Source organism: Triticum aestivum, chromosome 6D, assembly GCF_018294505.1.
Source record: "Triticum aestivum cultivar Chinese Spring chromosome 6D, IWGSC CS RefSeq v2.1, whole genome shotgun sequence".
Classification (NCBI taxonomy): Eukaryota; Viridiplantae; Streptophyta; class Magnoliopsida; order Poales; family Poaceae; genus Triticum; species Triticum aestivum.
The window spans coordinates 53,269,229-53,287,164 of NC_057811.1; the positions used below are offsets into that span (position 1 = coordinate 53,269,229).

Here is a 17,936-nt window from a genome sequence, read left to right on the forward strand (position 1 = left end):
AGGCCGAATTGCTAGTCGAGCTCCAAACGTGCCTGCCGATCCGCCTGCGGGGTACTCTGGAATCGCTTGAAGGTGTTCGGGGTCTTTTTCGCGGAATTGGCGGTTTGCCTAATAAGGCTGCTTTGCGCTTCTGCTGCGAGGGCCGCAGTGTGCTCCTCCGTGCGGAGCGAGCGCTCTGTGTTTCCATTAACTGTTATAACCCCGCGCGGTCCTGGCATTTTGAGTTTGAGGTATGCGTAATGTGGTACCACATTGAATCTGGCAAATGCGGTTCGTCCGAGCAGTGCGTGATAGCCGCTGCGAAAGGGGACGATATCGAAGATTAACTCCTCGATTCGAAAGTTGTCCGCAGACCCGAAAACCACTTCCAGTGTGATTGAGCCCGTACAACAGGCCTCTACACCTGGGATTACACATTTAAAGGTGGTTTTGGTGGGTTTGATCCTCGAGGGGTCTATGCCCATTTTGCGCACTGTATCCTGATAGAGCAGGTTCAGGCTACTGCCACCGTCCATAAGGACTCGAGTGAGGTGGAATCCGTCAATGATGGGGTCAAGGACCAATGTGGCAGATCCGCCATGATGGATACTAGTGGGGTGGTCCCTGCGATCGAAGGTGATCGGACAAGAGGACCACGGGTTGAACTTTGGGGCGACTGGCTCCATCGCATAGACGTCCCTTAGTGCACGCTTCCGTTCCCTCTTGAGAATGTGGGTTGCATATATCATGTTCACCGTTTTCACTTGTGGAGGGAATCTCTTCTGTCCTCCTCTGTTCGGCGGCCAAGGCTCCTCCTCGTCGTCGCTATGACGCCCCTTGTCCTTGTTTTCGGCATTCAACTTGCACGGCTGCTTGAACACCCAGCATTCTCTGTTGGTGTGATTGGCTGGCTTATCGGGGGTGCCGTGAATTTGACACGAGCGATCGAGTATGCGGTCCAAACTGGACGGGCCCGGATTGCTTCTTTTGAATGGCTTTTTTTGCTGACCGGATTTAGAGCCACTGAATCCGGCATTGACTGTCGTGTCTTCGGCGTTATCGCCGTTGTTGCGGCGCTTGTGTCTGTTACGACGTGGTCTGACGTTAGTATCTTTGGCATCTGAAGTGCCAGGATTCCTTGATTTGTTGTTGCTTCGAGCCAGCCAGCTAGCCTCGCCCGCGCAAAAGCGGGTCATGAGTGTCGTGAGGGCTGCCATAGACTTCAGCTTCTCCTGGCCGAGGTGCCGGGTGAGCCACTCGTCACGGATGTTATGCTTAAATGCCGCTAAGGCCTCTGCATCCGGACAGTCGACAATTTGGTTTTTCTTAGTTAGGAACCGGGTCCAGAATTTCCTGGCCGATTCCCCTGGCTGCTGAGTTATATGGCTCAAGTCATCAGCATCCGGTGGTCGCACATAAGTGCCCTGGAAGTTGTCAAGGAATGCATCTTCCAAATCCTCCCAACTGCCAATGGAGTCTGCTGGCAAGCTATTCAGCCAATGCCGAGCTGGTCCTTTGAGTTTTAGTGGGATGCACTTGATGGCATTGTAGATCATCACCGCGAGCCATATGGATGTGGAGGAGGAAATCCTCGATCCATACCGCGGGGTCTGTTGTACCATCATATGATTCAATGTTTACGGGTTTAAAACCCTCTGGGAATTCGTGATCCATTACTTCATCAGTGAAGCATAGGGGGTGTGCGGCGCCTCTGTGCCGGGCTATATCACGACGCAGTTCATACGAGTCTTGTCTGCTGTATTCGGCCTGGCCGGATTTTCTTTTGGTATATCCGGTGTGACGTTCATCGTCCCGCGTTGGGGCGCGCCCCCGTGATCCGTAGATCGATCTTGCATGTCCTGATTTGTTTTCCAATACGTCTCGCAGGTCCAGCGTGTTGCCCCGGGCCTTGGTGTTTTTGTTTGTCTGCCGATGTGGTGCGGGCTGGACTTCGGGCTGATATGTCCCTCTATCGCGGCCACGAGGTGGCCGATCAGCCACATCGTACACTGGTGATGTAGGTTTTAATGCTTCCTCCTCCAGTTGGGGTAGCAACCTGCGCTTTGGGTAACTCTTGGTTGGGCGTTCGAGTTCGTATTCCTCGGCCGCAAGGACTTCGATCCATCTATCCGCTAGCAGATCTTGATCAGCTTGAAGCTGTCGTTGCTTTTACTTCAGGCTATTTGTAGTGGCTATAAGGCGGCGCTTGAAGCGCTCCTGCTCGATGGGATCCTCAAGCACGATAAATTCTTCATCGCCGAGGCTCACCTCGTCTTCGGAGAGAGGCATGTAATTGTCATCCTCTGATTCTCCGTCTGCTGCCTGTTCCGGAATGCTAGCTTGTTCATCCTCCCGCTCGAGGTCTGGCTGGATGGGATTGTCGTCGTCCTCGGCACTATCCGGAGCGTTATTGTCTCTTGTGCCGGTATCACTGCTTTTGCTATGGCGGGACTTCGAGCGGCGCCACTGACGTCGGTGCTTGGATTGCTTCTTGGAGGGATTATCATCCGCTGTCTTATCGCCATCGCCTTCTTTGCGAGTGTCCATCATGTATATGTCATACGATGAGGTGGAAGTCCAGCGCCCTATGGGCGGTGGTTCTTGTTCGTCTCCTGCATCGTCGTCCATACCATCAATGTCTTTGGAGCCGAAGTCGAGCATGTCGGTTAAATCGTCGACAGTGGCTACTAAGTAGGTGGTGGGTAGGGAGCGAATTTCTTCGTTGTCCGCATCCCATTCTAGCCGGACATAGTTCGGCCAAGGGTCTCCTGACAGGGAGAGAGACCTCAACGAGTTTAGCACGTCGCCAAAGGGCAAGTGCTGAAAGATATCCGCGGAGGTAAACTCCATGATCGGTGCCCAATCGGATTCGATAGGCACGGACGCAAGCGGCTCGGTGCCCGTGGCCGAGGACGAATCCAACGGTTCGGCAACACGGCTCTCGTAGGAGGTGAAGTCAGTATTCGGCTCTATCGCCACTGAGAGTGCGGCCTCCGTGGCGGGGTCGATCCACCCGTCCTCAGATGGCGCAATTTGTTTCGGATTGAGGACCAGAGTAGTTGCAGGTGCGATCTCCTGAACACTGTCCGACGGCAGAGCTAAGTCATGCTCATCGTGATTGTGCGGCACACTTGACATGGGCTCGAACCAGTCGAAGATCAAGTCTCCACGGATGTCGGCGGTATAATTCAAGTTTCCAAACCTGACCTGATGGCCAGGGGCTTAGCTCTCGATCTGCTCCAGATGGCCAAGCGAGTTGGCCCGCAGTATGAAGCCGCCGAATACGAAGATCTGTCCAAGGAGGAAAACCTCACCCTGGATCGCATCGTCGTCGATGATCAAAGGGGCCATCAATCCTTGTGGTGACGGCACAGTGGAACTCTCAATGAGAGCACCAATGTCGGTGTAAAAACCGGCGGATCTAGGGTAGGGGGTCCCGAACTGTGCGTCTAAGGCGGATGGTAACAGGAGGTGGGGGACACGATGTTTACCCAGGTTCGGGCCCTCTCGATGGAGGTAATACCCTACTTCCTGCTTGATTGATCTTGATGATATGAGTATTACAAGAGTTGATCTACCACGAGATCGTGGAGGCTAAACCCTAGAAGCTAGCCTATGGTATGATTGTTGTTGTCCTACGGACTAAACCCTCAGGTTTATATAGACACCGGAGGGGGCTAGGGTTACACAGAGTCGGTTACAAGGGGGGAGATCTACATATCCGTATTGCCAAGCTTGCCTTCCACGCCAAGGAGAGTCCCATCCGGACACGGGACGAAGTCTTCAATCTTGTATCTTCATAGTCCAACAGTCCGGCTAAGGTATATAGTCCGGCTGTCCGAGGACCCCCTAATCCAGGACTCCCTCACCACCATCTGGTTGCAATAACCAGAACGAAGAAAGAAGGGGGAAAATGGGTAGCAAAGCAACCGTGAGTACTCATCCAAAGTACTCGCAAGCAAGGATTTACACTACTTATGCATCGGTATCAATGAAAGGGGTAGTATTTGTGGACTAACTGCAGAATGCTAGAATAAGAGGGGGAGAAGCTAGTCCTATCGAAGACTAGCATCTTCTGGAAACCGCCGTCTTGCAGCAACAGGAGGGAGTAGAGTAGTATAACATAAGTCATATTTATGTTGTTGTATCAACGCTCCGGGATCCTTTCTCGACTTCCGAAGAAATATATCCAAAACATGCCGCAGCATCCAGTTCTAGTTGTATCGATCGGGATACAACTCCGAGTGTCCGTTACCGTAGGACGTGCTATCGATAGATGTATTCTTCCCTGCAGGGGTGCACCAACTTACCGACCACACTCGATTAACTCCGGCCAGACACACTTTCATGGGTCATGCCCGGCCTCGGCCAAACAATATGCCGCAACCCGACCTAGGCTTAATAGAGAGGTCAACACGCTGGACAAAACCTATGCCCCCAGGAGTCATGGACCAATGCCCCGGGAACTCCTGCATGTTGCATACGCGGCCGGTGAGCAGACCTAGCTACCTCCTTCAAAAAGGCAGGTGCTTATGCAGTCCAACCCGGCACGCGCCCTCAGTCGCTGACGTCCATTAAGCTTCGACTGATGCATACGACGCAGAATGCCCATACTATGCCCACGTGATGGTTAGTGCTATCAGGCCAGAGGCCCCTCGGATCAAATATACAAATCGTAGTGGATTAGGAACGCGCGGTAACAAGCAAAGACTCACGAAAGATGTGACCCCATCGCCCCGTCTCGAGGACTTGCGGCAAGGGCTAAGAATGCCCGGCCACGCCTCGTAATTATCTCGCGGGCACCCTACAGGTCAACCCGACTCCTCATCACTCGCAAATATGCTCGCGCGGGTACCCCTCAGGGCCGACCCGTCTTTAGTAACATAGTTCAGTGTAAAGTCATAGTAACCATAGTAAACGTGTGTCTAATACCAAGGGGAAAACCTGAGGAATCACCCTTGACGGATTCCACTCGATGTAATCATCAAGGTGAACGTAAGAGGATCCACCCTCGAGGTTCACACTTGAGGGGTTGCACGACAGAGTCGTATCGGAAGTGGTTAAGGCAGAATCACCCTCGATGACCACGACCGAATAGCTACACTACAGGGTTAACATTAGAAGTGCTGATGAGGTCTCACCCTCGGCACTCGATAGTAACCCACTAGTGTCGAGCAACTAAGGGGAAAGTGATGTGCGATGCCGGGGCCTGGTCTTCGATCCCATTGATCGGGTCTTCGATGAGGAAGCAGGGGCAACAAGGACAAGGTGGGGGTCACTGATGGATCACTAACCAACCTATAGTAAGCAGGATAAGCAGGTAAGGTACAACAGTAGATACAAAAGTAGGCTATGCATCAGAATAGGAGCAAACAGTTACAGTAGCAAAATCTAATGCAAGCATGAGAGAATGGAATGGGCGATATCGGGATGATCAAAAGGGGGGGGCTTGCCTAGAAGCTTTGCTGTAAAGGAAGAAGGGTCGTTGTCGACGTAGTCGATCACAGTGGCAGCATCGGTCTCGGGGTCTACCGGAGAGAAGAGGGGGAAGAAACAATGAATATAAAGCAAACAAAGCACCATAAAGCATAACATGGTAATACGCGGTGTTAGAGGTGAACTAACGCGGTACTACACGTTGCAGACGGAGGGGATAAACATCCGAGGATGAATTCCCGGTGTTAGGCGGATTCCGGAGAGAGGAAAAGACGGGGGAAGTTCCATGTTCAACATGCTAGGGGCATGTGACAGATGAACGGACCGCGTATGCGGATTCATTGGATTTTTCTGAGCAACTTTCATGTAGAAAATATTTTCATCCGAGTTAAGGATTATTTTATTTTAATTATCAAAGTTTTAGTAATATTCTAAATTTCTGGATTTATTATTAAATCGAAATTAAACAGTGAGATACTTTTTATACACAGCTTTAGCTAGCCCTTAGAATGACAGATGGGGTCCAGTGGCTGAGTCAGCATACACAGTCAGCAAGTCAACAGTCAAAAGTTGACATGGTCAAAGTGTGAATAGTGGCTATGGGGCCTACATGTCATAGCCTCAACTTTTAACTAGAGTTTAAATTAAACCTGTTACAAATCCCAGGGCCTACATGTCATCCACAGTAACTAATCCGATAATTAGGGTTAATTAACATGATTTAGTTACTTACTTAGTTTTTTATTTCTACATTTTTGTTTTTCCTCTAAAACAGGGGGCTGGGCCCCATCTGTCATTGGCCCATAGGCCAAACGGGGTGGGCGGACAATGGGCGCAGGCGCCAGTCCCCGACCGGGCACTGGCTCAGGCCAGCCTCGGCCGTCGGCGAGCGAAGGCCAGGACGGGCGCGGGGAAGGGGGCGACCAGGGGCGGCGGAGTGGCGAGCAGCAGCGAGGCGGGGGTCGCAGAAGGGTGCCGTAGCAGGGAGCAGAGGCAGGGGAGAGCGATAGCGGCGAGCGGTTGTGAGCGAACAGCGACAGCAGCAATAGGAAGCAGCGGCGGCGGGGGGAGCAGGCGAGCCACGAGCACGGCGGGGCGCGCACACGGACGACGTGGGTCGCGGCCGGGTGCGGCCACGCGAGGCAGGGCCGCGGCCAAGCGTGGGCGAGTGCATACGGGCGGCGACGTCTACGGCGGGGAATTCGGAAGAGGAGGCGAGGGGGTTGCTCACCCCCGTTGCAGGGCACGGGAGGTCGGAGAGGCTCGATGCATGCAGTAATCCTTCGGCTTGGTCCTTCATAGTTTTCACTCTTTTCCTTCTTCATCTTGCCGCACTTCGTGTAATGGATGCTTTCACATAATTCTTATTTTGAGTACTTCCTTTAGGAACCCATGCCACGTTCCTTTCTTCAAGTTCTTGTGCACTAAGTTTTTGTAATTTCTTATTTCGCCAATATGATAAGCCGAGTGAGCACCCCAACTGTGATTTTGTTTGAAGCAATGGCAATTCTTCTTTTACCTTGCGAACACTCAACTTCTTCTCTTCAGATTTGACAATTGATTGACTTGCCTCATTGCCTTTAGTAGCTAATGTCAACACTTTAATTGTCTCTTTGTTATTTGAGATCAAATATGAAGTAGCACACTTACGACCATCTCTTTTCACGTGGTAAACTTGCTTGACCACCTCTTTCTTCTTCCATGAGCTCTGGACCGATTCCTTATGATTAAAACGGCCTTTGACGCGTGATTTTTCAAATGTTGATCTTCTTGGAGCTGCATAGTATTGGTGAGATGGTCTAAAATAAGATGGAGAATGTGCCCTTGTATCATACCTGTCCCATGATGGATATGGCTTTACATGAGCATAAGGAGGTATCCATGACATTGGCATTGGCGGCCCAAAGTAAGGATATGAATATGCTGCATTGAGATTTTCACTTTGCCAATACCGATCCTCGGATTTGCGCCTAGGGGGTGATCTTGATGCTTATGAACTACTTGAGCTATAAGCACTTTTCTCTTCACTCTTCTTTTGATATTTATCTAATAATTCAGCGAAGGTTATTTTCGATCTCTTACCCTTGCGCTTATTTCGATCTTTATTTTCCTTTTGTTTGCTTTCATTGATCATAGGATTTGCTTGCTGCCCCCCTGTCCTTGGCGTCTTCACTGTAACTTCAATAGAACTCATGCCTTCAAGAATATTTTTATTGTGCTCTTTAACTTCTTTACTTGAAAACTTGATTTCATCACCTGCAACTTTTACCCTCTCTTTAAATGGATCGGCTTGAAGCGGCCGATGCAAAAAGTTTTTGCCATCAGGACCAATCGGAATATACTGGTCATCTCTTGGTGTTTTAACAAATTTCAATCGTCCTTTATGAATGGCTGATTTAACTATTTGATGAAACATGTTGCAATCCTTGAAATTATGCTTGGACGAATCATGCAACTTACAATGCATTCGTCCCTGGATGGATGGCTTGACATGGTGATCAAGAATTCTAATGTAATTATTTTTCAGCAACAAATCAAATATTTGATCACACATGCTTGAGTTGAAGGTATAATTCTTGTTTTCCAGCCGATCTTGGTGTACGAACGGCTTTGGAGGTAAGCAAACGGATGTGGTACAGATTTGGAATCTCCCCATTCGGCTATGCATTGTGTTTTCCACTCTATCTCCGATATCTTTGGATAAGATATTATATTAGCATCGAATTTCTCAAAAGAATTTAACATTGGCTTTAAATTTCTAAAACGAAAATAATTAGAACACACGTGTCTCAGTTGAGACCAAGTGCAAGGAGGGGCGGACCCGGGATAAAACTTGAGAGGGGGCAAGAATGTATGGCCATATACCAACAAAATAAGCATCCATATAAACTAAAATGTTGGTATAATCGCATCATTCTCCACATGGTAGCGAATTTCGTTAAAAAGTAAAAGAAAACTAACTATTTGAGACAAAAAGACTTACATCAATTTGAAAATATCTTTGTTCCAAAGTTGCAAAAGAGAACACTTAAACATTGTTCTAACAATCTAGCAAAGAACCTGCAAGAAAAAGACCATTATAAAATCAAGGGAGAATGGAAATATTGAAGGATGTCGGTATCAGAGAAGACAAGAAGTTTTAGCAAATTAACTTATGTTTCTTTCCAAGGCCATCTTTAACCGCTATCATACAAAGACAATGGAATTTCTTCTTATATTTTCATGCTGATTGGGATTGTAATATGCAATCCTTTTCCTTTTAAACAAAACTAAGCTTGTTCAAATCAATTAAGTGCCAAAAAATTGTTTCTTTTTGGAAAACAACCTCTCCACTATGACCTTAAGTGCCGGACTGAATTGCAGTTTTCCTGTCCGGATTAGCCTATTTTACTCGTCTAGTAAAAAGTTGCATACTTTAACAAAATTTATATATGTTTCAAAAAAAATTCAAACTAGCCTAACCACCCCAATCGGTAATAAGATAGTCAGACTAGCATTATTTTTAAGGTAGCAATCGCACAAAAAGATAGAAGAAATATGACTTATACGGCTTACCTCGATGTTAATTAAAATTACCGAACTTCACAATCGGGATTTAGAGATAGAGATGTGCTGCCGGCAAGGCCAGGAGGGACGGACAACCGCAAGCGGCCGGCAAGCCGACGACTACGTGAGCGGCGAGGTGGGGCAGCCGCCAGGGCTTCCCCCTCCGTGGTTGTGTGTACGCCGAGGCTGGAGCTAACAGCCAATGAAAAATATGTAATCAAGTTAGGGATGCAATGAGTGAAATAGGCCAAGAAATCTGCGATCGAGTTTGGAAGGCAATGTGTCAAACGTGCGCAGGCTGTGGGCTGCAGCAATTCTTATTCTTTGGTGGGCTGATTCTTCAGAATTTAGACTCCATGGGCTCCTAAAAATACATGATAAAATGGGCTGAGTGGGGGCAGGATGTTGGGCTCAGTGGGGGCACACAAGGTATACGCACGATCGAGTACGAGTGGACGAGAAAATCGAGTGGGGGCAGCTGCCCCCACAACCTCTCACGTGCGTCCGCCCCTGAGTGCAAGCAAAGTATGAAACAAGCAAAGCTACCCACTTAGAGATAAGTTTTAAGTGAAGCAATGGGAGAGCCTTTGGCAGCAATAATAAGTCACTATCAGTCTTTATGAATGGCACAATAGGTTGATCGATATACTTTGTAACAATTTTGTTGCTAACAAGTAAATTACCCTTCATCATTGGTCTTTGAAAATTACTTATAAGATTTTTCCTAATAGATGCATCAATAAGGTTGTGACCAAATCTGAAAATAGGTAAATCACTTGGTAGACATACCTCTTCATACACGTTGGGAGAGCATGATGGTTGTATCACTTGAATAATACTATGTTCCACTTTTGAATAACTCACCAATGCCTTGGCATCCTCTTTTTCTTTGATAGATTCGGCACACATACTATTTGATTCGGCTTTTTCAATAACCGAATTTTCTTTGTTACCTGAATCAATACTTTTCTCTTTTTGAATTTGCAAGGCTTCTCGCTCTTGTCTTATTTTAGCCCACATCTCAGTTTGGCGAGCTTTAAACCTTTTCATCTCAATTTGCGTCCACTCCTCATGAAATTGCCCCCCAATGCTTTGAGACTCTTTCGGCAATGAGGTGCCGAAACTTTGAAATTGTTTAGGGGGTACAATGGTTGCTACAGAACTAGGCAAATGCATTATTTGCACAACTCTTGCTTTTACAGCAGCAAAGTCATGAGGCTTCCCGCCATCTATTAGTTCCTGGCGAATAGTGTTGCACAAATCCCAAGAGAATGTAAGCTTTTTCTCAATTACCCAATCTGGATATGGTTGCCCCCCCCCCATGTTTTTAGACTCTTTAGGCAATGAGATGTTGCCGAAATTCTGTAATTGTGTTGGGGGGACATGATATGCCATGGTAGTAGATTTGTGCACCTGTAGAAGTTTCACTTATTCGGCCATGACCATGAAGGTGCAAAGCCGAATTATGGACATCAACAGTTGCATATGGTGCCAGAAAATTAGTAGCATAAGGTGTAGCATATGATGTTTGAGGGTAATTGGCAAAATAACTAGTAGTAGCATGGCCAATTCCCCTATCCACCGACATGTTTGAATTAAGATGTTGCAAGTTAGTTGCCGATGAATAAAAAGGTGAAACACTTTGTTGCATGTTATTGAAAGTTCCTACATGAGGTGTTTCAACTTGATTAACCGAACTTATCATGTTGTTCATCGGTATATGGATTTGTGGGGTAGCCGATGCATGAGGGTTGGAATACATACGTGTCATGTTGCTAAAATTTTAACTAGAAGCATGGAGATTATTCTGAACTGGCTGTTGCACATAATTAGATGCATGATTGATAAAACTAGGGATAGCTGATGCAATATGCTCATTAAACAATCTAGCAACAACATATGCATTATTTGCATCTACATAAGTGAATTGGGTATTCATGTTACCTTTGTAGATTGCAAACCCTAGATGACAATCTCTTCGTAGCAAGAACGGGCCGGAGACCGTTCAAAGCTTTGTCCCCAGCGGAGTCGCCAAAAAGTGTGTTCGCACACAAACACGTCACCGTGTACCCTCGACGCCGGGGGTGATGCACCGCTGCTCACGTCGAAGGAGATCCACCGGAAGCGCGGTACACAAGCAATCCGGCGGGTGCTTTTGAAGACCCGAAACCCCACGCACCCGGGAGGGACCCCTTCAGGGCGCGCGGCGGCTATTGGCTGCCCTAGGTCGATCTGATCGCCCCTAGAGCCTCGAGGTTCGCCGCCCTGCAACAAGAAGAACGGACGAAGAACGAGGAAGAAAAAGAACTAGGGTTAAGAAGAAAAGATAAAAGAGAAAAAAAATGGTACATGATTTGTTCGATTGTGTGTTGTTCAATCGGCCATCACCCCTTAGGTATATTAGAGACGGCTGGGCTTCCTGTGCAAGGAAAAGGCTTGGATTCACATCCAAAACCCTAGTCAAATTCGGATTGGTTTTGTCCGAACTTTCCAAAACTGTTCGGTTTAAACATGCTGCACCTTGCGGGTAATTTTGAGGTGGTAAACAACCTCGGATGGAAACGAGCCCAAAAGCAATCTTGATCCTTTCGACGAGCGAACAATTTTCATGTTGAATGTTTTTTGATCAAAGGTCATCTTGAGGGTCAAATCGCTCACGTAAAACATGATATTATTCACGCTACCCATCAGACAGGGTGTCTGGTGGGGCGCGCCACTTTTGGCTCTTGATAGGGCTGTATTCGGATGGCTCTAACTTTTGCATACGAACTCGGATTGGGACGATTTTTATATCCGTTTCGACGAGACGAAGTCAATTCGTGTAGAAAATTTTCTCATATGAGGCCATCTTGGGGGTGTAATCAGCCGAATAGTGTTCTGGACACAAAATCTCAGTACTTCGAACACAACTTCCGCCTTAAAGATGAGACCGGATAGCTATGGTGCAAATATCAATGTTTCTCCTCTTGACGATACAGAACTTCCTCACTTTCAGCACTTTTCCATTTGAGGCATTCTTAATTATGTTTTCAACCATGCCAAAATCTGGTGTCAACAGCACCTCCGAGAGATTGAGCCGGCACATCATCTTGAGATTGACAAAGCCGCCACAGACGCCTTCATAGTCGATGGGAACGTCTCCTCCCATTGAACGCACATCGCCGGAAGGGCTGAAATAAATTCAGGAAAATGCGAGCATCAATGTCAAGTGTAGGACTTGAACTCTGATGGGCTGGGCATACCACTACCCTTCTAATCATCCAACCACGAGTTAAGTCACATATTATTCCAAGTTACTATATATATGTTGGTTTTTGTTTTGTGTGGGTTGAGATTAACAAAAATCTACAGAAAACCAAAGGACGTGGAGAGAAAAAAAAAACAATGTAGAGAGACGGGGCAAGAAGATGGAGAGAATTCCGCGGGCTCTTGCAGATGACGACGCCCACAACCGCTCCATCCAAGGCATATTATTCGTGGAGAGAATTCCTTATTTGGCCCTTTCTTAAATTTTGGTTCCCTTTTTGGCCCTAGTAAAAAAATTCTTCCTGTTCTGGCACTCAAACTTCAGTTTGTTCCCTATATGTCATTTCCGTCAGTTTTGGCAATTAACACCGTTAAATCCGACATGAAAAGTCCTTTTTACCCTTGGTGTAGTTTGTGACCAAAATTGTGAACTGGAAGTCAAAAGCAATGGTGATGTGATCTGTTTGTCTTGAATACATTACCAAATGAAACCAAATCTTCTATTTAGCACATCTTTAATTTTAATTGGATAATTGGACAGAACCTCCCTTGTATTTTGATGATATATCCCCTGTACAGTTCATATATGCACAAATTATAATATACTTGGAGCAGATTCACATGTATGCAAACTAAAAGTTCATAGAAACTTGGTCCAGGTTCACATATACGGAAACAGTCCACATATTTTGTCCTCTACACACATTCAGGTTCACATAGAGTTCACACATAATAGTGCAGGTTCACATCATGTCAAATACAACACATGAAGGTCACATATAGCACGTACAAAAGCCCAGGTTCACATATATATTACATAAACAGCTCAAAAGTTTCCCAAATGAACCATGATATGGAAAGGGATCCAATGAGAATCACAAGCTAAGCCTCCTTTTGCTTCGTGAGCTCATTGCAGGGCTGGCAGGATTCATTTTTTTGCTACGTGTGCCCATTGCAGGGCTATTATGTGGCACCATAGGAAGGTGTGGCAACTTATCAGCAACCTCTTTGCCTTTTCTTTTGGCATGTAATTTCAAAGCAACAAATGCTTTCTTGTTGGCCACACAAATGGGTTGAGTTCTTGATCAACACATACACATTCATGGCAGCACATCATACATCACATATAGTAGCCCAGGTTAACAATAGAACAATGCCTAACATAACATAAAATTCGGAAACAACCATAGGTTACCTTTTTGCTACTCTGGATCCAGATTTACTCCCTTTCCCTTTTTCCTTAATTGTTTTCTCCAACATTTGGCTATAGTGAGAAGAATGCAATTAGAATACAAAACCAAGCTTTCATCTAATCTACTACAAAATTCAGAACTAGTTCTTACCTTTTTGATGCTCCAGTAATTGAGTTATCATGTTTTCTCTTTTTCGTAGTTGTAGGTTGCAAGCTTTGGCTATTGTGAGAAGTTACTTAGAATTCAAACACAAATTTCATATAATTATGAGCATGAGCGTAAAGTGGCTAACCTTGGCGGAAAGCACATAGAGGCTGCTGGAGCATCATCCTCGCAAGGCACAATTGATGCTTTGGTGGTCTTTGCGCTCTTCTTTGGTGGTCCTCTACATGAGCAACAAAAAAGTAGTTAACATGTGTGGCTGCTAACAAAAAAATGCAAGTGAAGCAAGTTACACAATTAAATTTATTACCTCACAGCTAAAATAGCAGCAATGTCATCTGGGTTACCCTTCTTGCATTTATGCCAATGATGCCCATAATACTTACAAATAGGGCATAAGTGTTGGCCGCTTTTTCTTTTCTTCTCACTGCAGCCTTTATACCTCTCAGTTTTATGCCTACCCGTCGTGGATTTTAGTAGTGGTGGAAACATGAAGAATCCATGGTCAGATTTAGGCCATTGGTTCTTGTCAACCATGGCAGGAATTAGTTGGTCATAGGCTGCCCTAAATTTGTCAATGGAGTAATACAAGTCCACATAATTTTGTATGTGTGCATTGATAAGAGATGTGATAAATGCTAGACCATGCTTGCAAGGAAGGCCAGAAACTTGCCATTGTCTACAAGAACATGTCCTGTCAAGCAAGTTGACCACAAACCTAAAGCCGCTGCCTCCCAATGTTGTCACTTCAGCGACTTCTTCTGAGCTTTCTACCACCTCCAAGTTTAATTCTCTAGTCTTTGCATTCAACTTCTAAATTATGTGGGGAAGAATCAACCCAACCAACTTCCTTGCTACTTTCCTCCTTCGGTTCCTTCAAGGCTAGCAGCTTACCCATATAGACTCTTTTAGAGTTGATGTCGATTCCATGATGCTCTTTAAGCTTCTTTCGCAATGCCTTTGTTCCTAGAGTTGCATCCTCAATTAGCCAGTCCTTCACGTGCTCACATATCCACCGCTTGTTTGCATTCTTCAACTTCTTTTTTCTTTTTGTACTAGAGCAATCATGACCACAAGGGTTCTTTCTCACCTACAAAAGATGAACATAGAAAATTAGTACTAGAGTAAAGACCATGACCATAAATTAAGCACACATGAGTAATGTTAGAAAATTACCATTACTGTGCACTCATCTTCCATTGTAGAAGGATATATCCTCCATGGACACTTATCTTCATCCCTTCTTGAACAATAAGCTCTGAACCTATGTGGTGCACTCTTTTCGGTGTCAAAAGTCAAATTCATGTTTGATTGCATGCTGAGAAAGCGCCAATTTAAACTCTGCCATATTGGGATATTTTCTTCCTTCGTTCATTGGAGGATCTAATTTATTATATTCAATGTGTGGTGCATGATCTGCCTTGTGATATTCCTCATCTTCCTCTACTTCAACCTCTGACATGCTCTCATCCTCGCTCTCATCCTCACTCTCAACCTCGCTCTCAGCCTCGCTCTCATGATCAGGAACATAGTCTTTGTCCTTTTCTTTATTGGAACAAGGAACCATGATAAAAGGTACAGGTTCATCCTCTAAATAAATATTTTCCTCATCAACACCAACATGCTCATTCTCAGGTACTGGGTTGCGAAGATAATCATCACCATCTTGTTCTGTGTTGTTAGGTTGGCCATGCGCATCACTATGCCACTCCGTTATAGGCTCATATGGTTCCGATGGATCACAATATGCAACAAACATGTGCACAACCTTTGTCTTAGAGTGTTTCTCAAACATCGACACCAATTCTTGGTCAGATGTTACTTCAGGGTAGATTTTAAGAACATCATAGTACTGAACATGTGCAACTTCCAAATAACGAGGCGAGTACTGCTCTACGATTGATTCAACCAAGTCCTTATAATTTGTTAAGTCGGAATCAATAACCTTATCAAAACAGAAGCATTTGATATCCTTTCTAGCCTTTTTTGGGTTGCCAAGCAAATTGATTTTCAGCACATAAGTTGAATTTCGATCCATCCTGTAAAAACCAAATAAACTTAATCATGAGTTGCATTTGGGATCCACCTCTAAGTTCAGATTTTGCAGCAAATTATCATCTCTAAATGAAACTCCTAAGTAATCTGTTGGATTTCGACAAATCTAGAAGAGAGGTGCAGCAAATATGTTGCATTCGGGATCCATCTCTAAGTAATCTTCAATGCCATCTCTAAGTACTCTGTCAAATTTAAAGAAGAGCTGACTCACCCATCTAGACAAGCCGATGTAGCCGCATCCCTCGGTGATACTTGGCCTTGCTCCGGTGCTGCGCCTTTACCACGCAAGGCTGAGACCGCCGCACAGCCGGCCTCCCCACCATGGCTGCCCTCCGCCTCCCCACCATGGCCGCTTTGCCCGTCGTCAGCAGGTTGGCCGCCCCCCGCCTCCCCACCATGGCCGCCTCGCCCGTCCTCCAGGGGTTGGCCGCCCCCCGCCTCCACACCATGGCCGCCTCGCCCGTCCTCCAGGGGTTGGCCGCCCCCCGCCTCCACACCATGGCCGCCTCGCCCGTCCTCCAGGAGTTGGCCGCCCCCCGCCTCCCCACCATGGCCGCCTCGCCCGTCCTCCAGGGGTTGGCCGCCCCCTGCCTCCCCACCATGGCCGCCTCGCCCATCGCCCTCGTCCACCTCGCCCTCCTCCATGCGCCGCCGCTGGGTGCCTCGCTCGCGCCGCCGCCGCTAGGTGTTGCGCTAGGTTTAGGTCTCGGGGAGGAGAAGGGGAATCGGGGGGAGACGGGAGAATCGGGGGCAGAAGAAGGGGGGGGGGGTTCGTTTTTCTTTTTTTTAGCGTGCTATAAAGAAGGGGTAAAAACGACTTTTCCTGTCATAGTTGACGGTGTTAACGGCAAAGAACGATGGAAGTGTCATGGAAGGAAGAAAATAAAGTTTGGGTGTCAAAGAAGGAAAAAATAAATTTTTAGGGCCAAAAAGGGGATCAAAATTTAAGAAAGGGCCAAATAAGGAATTCTCTCGAGCTCGGGCATCACTGTGCTATGTCCGACTACCGCAGGCGCATCTTTAATCGCGACTGCCACGAACCGCAGGCGATGCCGGCGCTGTCCGCGACTCATGTAGACGCGCGAGCGGCGCCATGTCCGCGTGGACGCCCAAGGCTGAGCCCGCCTCAACGCCGTGGAACATATCCACTCTGCAGCAGCATTGGCAAATGATGAACTAACCAAAATATTGGAGTACATCCCTAAAACATGGATAAACTGATTGCCTTTTTACTATAGTCAGGATAGTTACACAATACACTAGAGGCAAAACAGTCTTTTTGCCTTGCGCTTAAGACCATTAATGTCTGAAATGGACAGGAGTGTCATATAAGGAACAAAAATTACTTTAAGTGTTAAATAGAGAAGAAAATTTTGTTTTCGGCCAAATAGGGAACAAAAGTTTAAGAAAGGGCCAAATAAGGAATTCTCTAAAAAAGATGAGGCGAAAACATGAACTCCTCTTTAATAAGATAATTCATGTTGGTCAAAAAAAATAAAGATAATTCATTTTTCACTGTTTTCCCTATCGACCAGGTCGTTATGCCCATTCTAGGCCTCGAAGCTTGCTGTTGGGTTCGCGCTATCTCAAAAAGACAAAACCGTGTGAGGAGTTGTAGTGGGCAAATCCTACATCACGCATTAAGCGTCAAATTATCAATCAAACACACAAACTAGGCCGAGGTAGCGATGAAAATGGGTTAGCCCATTTAGACTACATCGCATCCTGTTTTGCTAACTTCTAGAAGGTTCCTGACCAGTTCAGGTCCGATGTTTCATTGCATTTTTTTCGATGGTTCTCTTATTTATTTATTTTTCAAAAGCTTTCCTATTTAAAAGTATTTGGAAATTTTCAAAATTTGTTCAAGTTTTGAGAAAGCTTCAAATTTTCAAATAATGCTTGGGATTTTAAAAAGTGTTCATAAATTCAATAATTTTTTGATTTCAATTTTGTTCCAGAATATCAAAACTGTTGCATTTTTCAAATTCAAAAATTCATTAAAGTTTCCATTTCCGAAAATTGTTTAGAATTTCAGAAAATGCGCTGTTTAAAACAAATCACAAATCAGAAAAATGTTTACAGTTTCAAATTTTGCTGACAAATTCAAAAAACTTTCTTTCAAAAAATGTTTGGAATTCCAAATCATATTTAGATTTTTCGAAAATTGTCCATGCTTTCAAAAACTTTTGAAATTCTGAAAAACTTTTAATGTTTTTGAATTGTTTGAAATTTTAGAAAAACTAGTTCCTACAGCACCGAGTAGCGGAATTTCATATTTGCCGTGTTACATGGCAAATAGTCGACCAATCACACAGCCGA

At 45.8% G+C, this 17,936-nt stretch overlaps 1 protein-coding gene across 2 annotated transcripts; it reads right to left on the minus strand.

Moving 5' to 3' along the window:
- Nucleotides 1-12,833: 12,833 nt before the first annotated feature.
- Nucleotides 12,834-16,003, minus strand: LOC123141049 (uncharacterized). 2 transcript variants are annotated; one of them, XR_006470138.1, is made up of 6 exons: nucleotides 15,829-16,003; nucleotides 14,739-15,601; nucleotides 13,873-14,652; nucleotides 13,693-13,785; nucleotides 13,551-13,619; nucleotides 12,834-13,471 (listed from the first exon to the last, which is right to left on the minus strand). XR_006470138.1 is itself a non-coding variant. In XM_044560292.1 (4 exons), the coding sequence occupies exons 1-4, from the start codon at nucleotides 14,097-14,099 to the stop codon at nucleotides 13,399-13,401; spliced, it is 462 nt and encodes a 153-aa protein (XP_044416227.1). In that variant the 5' UTR covers nucleotides 14,100-14,362; the 3' UTR covers nucleotides 12,834-13,398. The 2 variants fall into 2 exon arrangements, 1 of the variants encoding a protein (XP_044416227.1); XM_044560292.1 differs by lacking the exons at nucleotides 14,739-15,601; nucleotides 15,829-16,003 and having other exon boundaries at nucleotides 13,873-14,362.
- Nucleotides 16,004-17,936: the final 1,933 nt, after the last annotated feature.

Bases quoted from the DNA above. Each gene is read 5' to 3' on its own strand.
- LOC123141049 (XM_044560292.1), bottom strand. From the start codon at position 14,099: ATGGTTGACAAGAACCAATGGCCTAAATCTGACCATGGATTCTTCATG. The intron at 13,620-13,692 runs GTTAGCCACTTT...TTCTCACAATAG, and splicing joins TCTATGTGCTTTCCGCCAAG to CCAAAGCTTGCAACCTACAA. The intron at 13,472-13,550 runs GTAAGAACTAGT...TTCTCACTATAG, and splicing joins ATTACTGGAGCATCAAAAAG to CCAAATGTTGGAGAAAACAA.